Here is a 10074-nt window from a genome sequence, read left to right on the forward strand (position 1 = left end):
GGGGTGGCAGGGTAGCTCCTGGTTGGGCAGGTGGCAGTCAGTCATGATGGCCCCTCTGGGTATCGGTTTGCTTCATCTATGCCCAGTCTCACCCTAGCACAGCAACGGGACAGGTATGGTCCTGGCTCACAGTCATCATTACCCATCACACCTAAAGGAACAGCCCTTCACTCCTCCCCCTTCCCAAGACTCACTTGCAGTCAGGAGCATTGCTGTGGAGGGAGGGGGTTGCCAGTGATGGGGACGGAGGCGACTCCCTGTACGGACGGTGTTTACACACTTGCATGTTCAAACCCATGTACATGTACTCACGCATGCATCTACAGACCTACACACAGGCACATGCTCACACACACCATGCCCTGGCTGGATCTGAGGCGCCTTCTACATTATTAAACACCTCATTCAGGAGAGAAATGGCCTCGATGAATAAAATCTGTGTGTTGGTCAAGGAGGGGGGCAGGGTCGGCCGGGCAGCTGTTTCATTATCGCATGAATTCACTGCTAAAGACTCTGCTTGTGGGGAGGGGAGGAGAAACCGGGAGCATCAAACCCCACCCCCACTGACCTCTACTCCCACCTGAAGAGCTGGCACAGCAGATTTTTGTCTCAAATCCTAGATGGGTGTGGTGGACCCTGTGATTTCTCCTACAGTGCCCGTTGGTCTGAGCTCAAGTCACCTTGTTGTCACAGCCCGGCGAGGTGGGCCACACCACACTTTTACAGCCAAGAAAACTAACCCATGAGGAGTCTGGGGACACACCACTCTGTAACATGGCATTGGGACTCCAAAGTTTGGGTAATGTTGGCCACAGGCTTCCAAAGTAATTGTTCATGGGACTAGGTCCCTAGAGAGATTTCAGAAGGTGGGGGTTGGGGCCTCCCCAAGCTCCCTAACCAGATCGACAGTCTCCAAAAGCAACTGTTATTGAATATCCTGGGATAGTGGGTCCTGGTGCCACTTTTCTCCCTGGTAGAGTCAGAGTGAAGTCTGGACACCTGAACTGGCTTCCTCTATGTGTATGGGTTGCCAGAAATCTCTCTTTGAGCCTCTCTGGACAAGGGTTGTGACAGAAATCTGGGAAAAGAAGGGCAAAGGGAAGGGAGGCAGCCTGTCCATATCCGCCCCCTGAGAGGCATCAAGCCTATGGCCGGGGCCAGCACACTGTGAGGGAGGCAGGAACAGGGAGGTGTGAGCACGGGTCATCCTCATGAATATTTGACACTTGTCTGTCTGGGAGAGGGTCTGATTGAGCTGCCAAGGGATGTTAAATAGCTCTTCTGACACCCTCTTTTTGTCTCCTACGCTCAAAGGCATGGAGGGGAGGGAGGAGACCCCACTGCCCCTTATGGTTTCTGTGAGGGGAGGTGACAGAGTGAGGGCTGCTGGGTCAGTGAGGACAGTGGAACCGAAATTAAACATCCCTTTGCCCCCGCTTGGAGTCCCTGAAGGCTGCCTGTCACTTGGCAAATCAAACCATGTCACATGCCTGCCCTCAGCTCACTGCTCCTCACAGACGGCCTCTCTCCACAGCACTGCCTGGGTATCTGCTGCTCCCTGCCCTGGACACTTGTCTGCTGGATGCTCAAGGCCACGCTCAGGTGTCAGACCCCTGGAGCACTGTTCTAACTAGGTCACTCCCATGTGCCTCCGTCTCAGTCTCTGTTACTGCACCTCCTTGCTGCAACAGAATATATATGGAATATGGAATATATATGGAAAATAGCTTATTATTCTGCTGTCTCAGGTTCCTCCAGAAGGGCAGCTCTGAGACTCGTATGTGTGTATGTATGTATGTGTGTGTGTGCACACACTTCTATGTGTACCTGTGTAAACTGCTCTTTCTGTCACAGAGCCTGGTATCTGACAGCCTCTTACTTCATAAACTTCACAGTAAAAGGACAATCTATCCAGAGGAAACATGCACAGACGTGTCACCAGCAGGCACAGCGATGGTACATGAGCACCTGGGAAAATGCCATCTTCTGCCACCAGGGAAATGCACATTGAAAACCACCAGGAGAGCCAGCAACATGGCTCGGTGGCTAAAGCACCTACAGCACAAGGCTGATGCCCCAAGTTCGATTCCCACAACCCACACCAAGGTGGAAGGAGAGGACAGACTCCACAGAGTTTTCCTCCGACACCAATCTACACACACACACACACACACACACACACACACACACACACACACACACAGGAATGTGCACGCTCAAAAATAAACACATTTAAAAAAAATCATCATGAGAAACACTTCATGCCTGAAATAAAAAAAAAATAGCCAAAACAGTAAATGCAACGCAGACCTGGGTCACAGCTGCCTGGCCACTGGGGACACAGAGTGCTTCAGCAACTCTGGAGGAAAGGTTGGAGGTCCTCAGAATGGCAATTGCATGCTTGGGTGTTTGTCCCAGGTGGTTGAAAATTTATGTTCAAACAAACCCTTATAATTGAATATTCATGGTAGTTTTATTCATAAGAACCCCAAATTGGAAACAGCCAGATGTCCCTCAGTAGAGGAATGATGACACCAAGGTGGTACAGCTGTCCCAGAGAGTCCAAACCATGAGAAGAGAGGAGCTGGACACCCATCACAACTGGGATCAAGACTCAGAATTAAGCGGAACCAAAAAGCCAGTCCTGAAAGGTCACCTGCCACGTGAGTCTGTTTACACAGCATTTTGAAATGACAGCATGTTAGCAAGGGAGGGCAGATTAAAAGGCCAAGGATTGGATGGGGGGGGAAGGGCAGAGGGAGGAGAAAGTGTGGTTACCGTAGGGTAAACCAGAAGGACCTCTGGAGACAGAGCTACCTCGTTACATGTGTTGTGTGCTGATGGTAGTGACGGATGCACCAACTGCAGGTGATAATGTTCTAACAGCCACACACATACTGGGGCAACCTGAATGACATTGGTGGCTGCATCAGTGTCTCTAGCATGGGTGGGATATTGTACCAGCTGGGTTTGTTTTTTTTAAATAGGATCTTACTATTTAGACCTGGCTAGCCCAAAATTCACAGATTCACCTGCTTCTACCTCTTGAGTGCTGGGATTAAAGGCCTGCACTGTACATCCCGCTTGTACTAGTTGTTTGTTTGTTTGTTTGTTTGTTTGAGTCAGGTTGCCATATATCCCAGGCCAGCAAAGTGGACGTGGGGTCTATCTATGTTCTTCTTTTTTTTTTTTCGAGACAGGGTTTCTCTGCAGCTTTGGTGCCTGTCCTGGAACTAGCTCTTGTAGACCAGGCTGGCCTCGAACTCCCAGAGATCCGCCTGCCTCTGCCTCCCAAGTGCTGGGATTAAAGGTGTGCGCCACCACCGCCCAGCCAATCTATGTTCTTTTTCACCATACTTAATTCAGTAAAAGTCTCCTTTGGAGCTGATGAGAAGGCTTAGTGAGTGGAAGCACCTGAGGACTTGGTAAAGAAAAGAACTGACTTTTTTTTCCTCTTTTTCTTTTCTCTTTTTAAAATTTTTTTACGTTTTGGCTTTTTGAGACAGGGTTTCTCTGTAGCTTTGGAGCCTGTCTTGGAACTAGCTCTTGTAGACCAGGCTGGCCTTGAACTCACAGAGATCTTCCTGCCTCTGCCTCCCGAATGCTGGGATTAAAGGCATGTGCCACCACCACCCGATTAAGAACTGACTCCTGAAAATTATCCTCTGATCTGTATCCCTGTGCATGTGGGATGGAGTGGAGAGGCTAATGCCAGATGCTTAGGATGTGCTGAGGTGTGGGTCGGGATGCAGGTGTCAGAATCAGAAGCCTGTTCTCATGGAGACAAAGGCCTCTGTCTATCCTGACGATGGTCCATCTAGGCACTAGATACTGTTGTCCCAAGAGTTTTCACCAAATCAGCCCCTTGGTCCCAACGTCTTACCACGTGATTCCCCACCCTACATAGGCTCCCCGAAAGCCATGATGCCCGTGGTACAGTTGTCTTGCACACTGCTCATGACCTGCAAGAAACACCGCCTGTGAGAGTCTGTCTGGCAAGAAGATGGAGTCAGACTATTGGGGTACCCAAAGGTGAGAATCTTGGCAGCTAGTGTAGTCCCTGGCCGCAGAGAACCCCAAGTATCAACCCTAGGAAAGATTGGTAGAGGCATTTAGTGGGTATATGCTACCCAAATGCTGTATAGCTAAAGGCTAACATACTTCTATCAAAATATCTAGCAATTTTCCAGAGATATATCAGGCAAATATGTGCATTCTAAGTGCATTGATACACACACTCATAAAGACACACACACACACCACAAAAGAAGACGAGCACACTGCCTCATGGATGTAAATAGCAGTGAGAACTTTTGCTAAAAGCGACCAGGACACACTGGATACTGGTGCAGAAGCTGCACCTTGCTTTGGGCAGGTGGGGGGATCTGCGACAGGCTGGAGTTATTTCAGGCAGCTGAGTGCAGAGAGAAGAGGCCCATAACCAGTCAGCCAGAGATTTGATTGCTGGGCCCTCGTGTTCTCGCTGGGCAATCCTGGACCAGGTACTTGACTACCCCAAGCCCTGGTTTCTTCATCTGCAGATAGGGATCATAGAATGCCCTCCCAGAGGTACAGGGAACACAGGTGAAGCAATGCATGCCAACGAGCCCCCTACCCACCATGGCGATTATCTTTCTGGGCCCAAGTTAGGGGTTGTATTGCCCGTGCAAGGCAGCAAAAGCAATCCCCAAACTCCAAACTCAGGAACCTTGTGCTTGGAGATCTAAGGGGGCCAGGAGGGGTCTGCTACCTGGGGGCCACATTGCCTGCCTGCTCATTTTTTGTTAAAAACCAAACAACCAAAACTCCAAAACCTCTACTCTGTAGAATTAGAAGTGCCGCTAATGGTTGGAACACTTATCTCACCTGACAGAAATTCCTGGGCCTTGACAGGGGATGGGTGCTCCAGGTTCTCACCCCCCCTCCTGTCCAGGAAGACTGTCCTAAGGCCAGGGTCTGAGACAGATGTGGGGCTAGCCTGCACCCCTCCTTTTCCAGGGACTGCCTAGATGCACGCTGGCTCACCCAGCACCCACTAGTTGTTCACTCTATTTCCATCGAACGGGACAGATGGCAGAAAGCGCTGGTGGGTGTTGTGTCGTGCAGGCCCCCAGGGACTGGGAATCTTTGCCATCCTGAGTCCGCCACCCACTCTGACACAGACAGATGTGAGCCAGGTAGTTCATCCTGGCAGGAGAAGCTGAGACAGTCACATGTCCCTGTGGGTGGGAGCACGTACTGGGATGTACATACCCGCACATGTGACTATGCACATGTCTCTGGGCCTCAGACTCGGGTGTTGCAGCAGCAGAGGAGGCCGGAACTGGACAGTCCCAGTCTTGTGTCTGGTGCCTGCTAACTTGCCAGGACAAGCGCTCTCCTATCCCTGGCAATGAGGACGCTCCACAACTCAGGTTGACTTAAGCTGTTCATTAGTAACCTTCTCTGTCAGGATGCCTTCTTAGGTTATACTCTAGCAACCAGATATATAAGGTTCAGGCTAAATGTGCTAGTGAAGGATTTTATCCTTCGAGGAGGTTGGTGATATGAGACCATGGCACTGAGGGGCAAAGTAACATGTCTGTGTTCACACCGTTGAGATAGGAAGGAGCTCGTGCTTGTCCCAGCCCCATCTGATGCAGAGGCGGGGCTCCCAGACCACAGGGGCAGCCCCGAGCCCTCACCAGCCACTTCCTCTGCGGTCAGGACTCTCTAGTCCCAAATAGTGAGGATAGGAGCTGATGGGCTTGCCACTTTTCTGTGTACTTATGGGGCATTGGTGACAGCTGCGGGATGGTAGTCCCAGTTGCCCATAGGACAACACAAGGGCCTGAGCCCATCTGGGGCCCAGGCAGAGGTTATGGGCATATCCTAATCCCAGCAGGAAGTTAGAAGCCCAGAGAAAGGCAAGTTTGCTTCAGCGGCATGGGGGCAGAGCCCTATCTAGAACCGAGCTGCCTGGGACCACTGCCCAGAGAGAGGCTTTTACCGTAAGGCCTGACATGGGCATGGCACCAGGGAGAAGGAGCTCCTATTTGTCCCAGAAGTCACCTATATGCTAAAGGCAGCAGAAGACAGCGGTGACGGGGCTGGGGATGATGCCCTTAGCCTAGTGTTTCTGCTCTGCCTCACGGAGTAGGAGTGGGGCGCAAGCCCGACGGAAGGGGCAGCTGGACGGAGTGCTGACACAGGACAGGGAGAGCCGAGGGACAGGCCTCTCTTGGCTGTCCTCCTGCCCTGACAGCTCCCCCAGCTCCAGCTCTGGCACTGTCACATGACTGCTCTGTGGTGTTCTAGGATGTGGGCTGATTGCAGCTGACAGATGCACCTGTTCAAGGGGGAAAACATCAGTCAGCTGGGGCCGGGAGCTGGGGGAGCATTGTGAGTCACCCACACTGTGCACGCTTCCCGACAGGGCAGGGCTGGCCGAGGCAGAAACTCTCCTCCTCCTTCTCTGCCTTGAAAACCCTCATGGAGGCCTTATGGGAGAGCCTGCAACTGCTCCTGAGAATCCCGGTGAGACCCAGAGGGTCAAGGGAGCAGAGGGTGCCCCTAAGGCCAGCCTGAGCAAACAGCTCTCAACTTTTGTGGAAGATGAGGATGAGAAACTGGGGACTGGACTGAGGTGAGCTAAGTTGCTAGAATGCTTTGCCTGGTGTGTATGAAGCCCTGGGTTTGAGCCCTGGCATGAACTGATATGGTGGGGCACATCTGTAATTCCACTGCTCAGAACCTAGAGGTCGGGGACCAGAAGTTCAAGTGCATTCTCTGGCACAAAGCAAAGCCTGCTTGGGTTATAAGACACAGAAAAGAAAAGAGGAGCGGAGAAGTAGGGGTTCTTTCACTCACACGTCTAGATCCACAGCCCTGAGAGGAGGAGCAGGGGCTAATGCAGGCAGGGGTTGTGGCTGAGGCAGAGTTGCACTTGTGTCACTCAGAAGCAGGCTGAAGGTACAAACAAGTCACAAACTCTAGACTCAGCCCTCATTGGTTGCCTGGATAAAAGGGCGCTCCTCTCCCCTGGAGTCTGCTCCTACCACTCCCTGCCTCCCACCCCCACCCAGTGCTTGGGGTCTGTGCCCTGGAGGACAAGACAGAGTTCAAATCCAGTTCCAACGCCACGGGCACCCTAGGATCCACCTTCTTTCCTCACCCGCAGAGGAAGAACAACACCAAGAACTACGTCATGGGCTACATGGGGACTTTGGCTTAGAGGGAAGGGTGGTCCTTCAGGGCCACCTCCATCTCTACCCTGTCTAGGCACTCAGTTATTGTCTTTTTGAACAGAAAAGGATTAAGGTCCATCTTGCAAGATGCCGGAGAGGCTCCCAGGGCCAAACTGGTCCATGAGGACACCTTGTCACCTCAGAATCTGGATGCTGTTGGCTCACTCCTCCTGACAAAGGGTTTGGCTCAGGAGACCTGCCACTGTGGTCAGTGCCCACTCCAAGCTTTGGCAGCATGAAGAATGAAGACAATTAGTGCCCATTCTGCAGGGTCAAGTGGGGGAGGCAATAAAGAGATGGCTGGGGTGTATGGGGAGAAGGCAAGGGAGAACTTGGGGGGGGGCAGCTATTGGCTTTTGCAAGTGGGACCAACTCCCAGCCTATGCTAGTTGGTGTGCTTTCTGCTGCTAGGGACAAAGCTTGTCTCATAATCACCTGCTGGTATGGTACAGTGGGGCCTTCACCCAGTACCACCATCTCTGTGGACCAGGTTACACATAGGATTCCAGGGGCAGGCATAAGATGATGAACTACATGGGTGCCCAATTCTGGTCATGGTAGAGGTCATAACGGCCAAGAGAATGGCCAAATGGACTCTGGTCACTCACTCTGCCACTTAGTAGTGTTAGTGGTAGTTAAGGTCCTAAGGAGACTTCTGGAAATTAGAACCACCAGAGAGGAGTGAGGAAAGGGGGCTGTCCCTTGCTGGCAGAAAGAGCCAGCTGTGTGCACATCTATTCACACATGGCTGTAGAAATCCCTGTGTCTGTGGATACACAGAGTCACATTGCCTGACTCTGGAGGTGGAGCAGGGGTGGTCACCAGGTTTATGTGTCTGTGCTTACATGACCGTGAGGTCCATGCTCACACGGATGTTTGTGGGTGTACACAGCCCACGCTGCATGCAGTGTGCATGTGAGTCTGGGACAGAGGGTTGTCAATGCTTCTTCCCTGCCAGTCCAGAGGTTGCGAGGGACACTTGTGCCTTTCCAGGAGCCCTGCTCTAGTACTCAAAAGGATTTGTTCCATCTGCTCATTCTTCTGAGTCTCTTGGGCAATGGACCAAACAGAGCAGGGATAGTATCCTTGACTCTGGGGCAGTATGGCCTGAAACCAGTCCACACCCCTCCCTGGGCTGCTTGTCTTCATGGGGAATGGACAGGGAGTGGGGGCGGAAAGTCATCTCTTGGGGGGAGAGACTGCCAGATACTAGTCCAATGTCTATTCTTTTTATAAGACCTTGATTTCCTTATTTGGGATGTTCAACTGGACCTGGATCTGGTCCTTCCTCCTTCTGAGCAAGACCATCCTGGAAATTTGGGCAGCATGCTGGGCTCCAGGCCAGACTCCCTGAGGGTCAACGCTAAGTTGGGGCACAGCTGAGTTTTCTTGGCTCCATCCTTCCCCTCACCTCACAACTGTTTCATGAACTCTGCCTCTTTGCCTCCCCTCTCTTGCCATCTCCTGACAGCCCCATGGAGGTGGATGGAGCTGCTTGTGCCCTTATTAGGGGACCTCATGTTGCCTTAAGAAGAAGGGGGGGGGGTCTTCATTCATTAACTGAAGGATTACTTGAAAACTGTGCTCATTGGCTAGCACCCTCGCACAAGACCCCTCGTGTCTCTATGCTCCCCTGTCTCACTAAGGACAATGAGGCTAGGTTCAGGGTCAGCTACCCTGGTCTCTGCTCCGGAGACCTAACTGAACAGAACCAGCCACGGAACTAACCTCAAGCTTCTTTCTCTTCTGTCCAAATCACCCAGAGCTTCTTATATCCGAAAGAGCCCTAGAGTTCCAGCCTTCCAGATAGGGTGCCCCCAGCAATTGCTTCTCCTTACTGGGTCAGCAGGCATAGTGGGTCAAGGAACGAGGCACTAGGAACACTCCCCAGTCAAGAGCAACACCCAAGCCCCAGATTTCCCCAAGTCCAGGCAAGCCACCACCTCATCAGCACCTACCTTGGTCCTCTGCATCTCCGCAGCTGAAGGGGACTGTCACCAGCCTTCCCGCTTTGCAGCCCGAACAAGCCAGACTGCCTGGTCGGGCTGGCAGCTGCCTCATGTTTGCTAGGACCCAGACGCAATTGTCACTGGAGGTTTCTCCCCCGCCCCCTGCCCACTCCTTCCATTCTCCCTCCCTCCCGGGTCTTAGCTCCACCTCTCCTCTGCCTCTTCCCTCCTCCCTCTGCTCTCCCCTTTCTTCCTCCCTCCCCCTTTCTCTCCACCCCCCAGTTTCTCTTTCTCCAGGGCTCCTAAACCTGGTCCCTCAGCCTCTCGGTGCCCCTGGCTCTCATCCCGCCCCCAATACGTGGTCCGTTCCCTCCCTTCCTAGTCATAGGGAAAGCAGGGAGGCCACCCCAACACCAGTCCCTGCCCAGAACAAAGAGGGGAGCCCTTGGGATTACATCACTGAAGTGACTTCTGGGGTTCTTCCACCTCTACTGATCTGCGTCGTTAGTCACCTCTGTGTAACCCCTCACAGGCCTTGCAATATGCAAACCTTCCTAGCTGGAGCAAGCACTTCACATTTCCCCAGTTTCAGGGATTCTGGGCAGTCACGGGATCTCCCCCAGATCTCTAGGAGTAGGATCTGGGGATGGAAGAAGGAATCAGGGGTCCCAAGCATCCCCGGGAAGGCTCCTTCCTGCACTATAGGAGATGAGCTTTTGGGCATTTTCTCATCTTTCAGAGAACCCACCAGGAGCCAGGTGCCAAAACCTGCGCCAAGTTTCCCTTTTTGGCGCCCTGAGGAGCCTGCCTGTGCCAGTGGTTCCCATAGAAACGAAGCTGAGCCCGCCCCTCCTTCCCAGAAAGCCCTGGAGCACTTGCTTGCCCTCCCTACCCTGTCC

At 52.6% G+C, this 10074-nt stretch overlaps 1 protein-coding gene across 2 annotated transcripts in view; it reads right to left on the reverse strand.

Annotated features, from left to right (window-relative positions):
* The window catches only part of Kcnip3 (potassium voltage-gated channel interacting protein 3), a 70895-nt gene extending 61379 nt beyond the window's left edge, over positions 1–9516 (reverse strand). The window contains exon 1 of one of the 2 annotated variants that reach the window (XM_075962094.1): positions 9185–9516. In XM_075962094.1, the coding sequence (XP_075818209.1) occupies positions 9185–9199 (15 nt within the window). In that variant the 5' untranslated portion in view covers positions 9200–9516. The remainder of the gene's footprint in view (positions 1–9184) is intronic. The other variant, XM_075962092.1, reaches the window with a different exon arrangement.
* Between the last annotated feature and the right edge of the window lie 558 nt (positions 9517–10074).

Source organism: Microtus pennsylvanicus, chromosome 2 (assembly GCF_037038515.1).
Source record: "Microtus pennsylvanicus isolate mMicPen1 chromosome 2, mMicPen1.hap1, whole genome shotgun sequence".
Lineage (NCBI taxonomy): Eukaryota > Metazoa > Chordata > Mammalia > Rodentia > Cricetidae > Microtus > Microtus pennsylvanicus.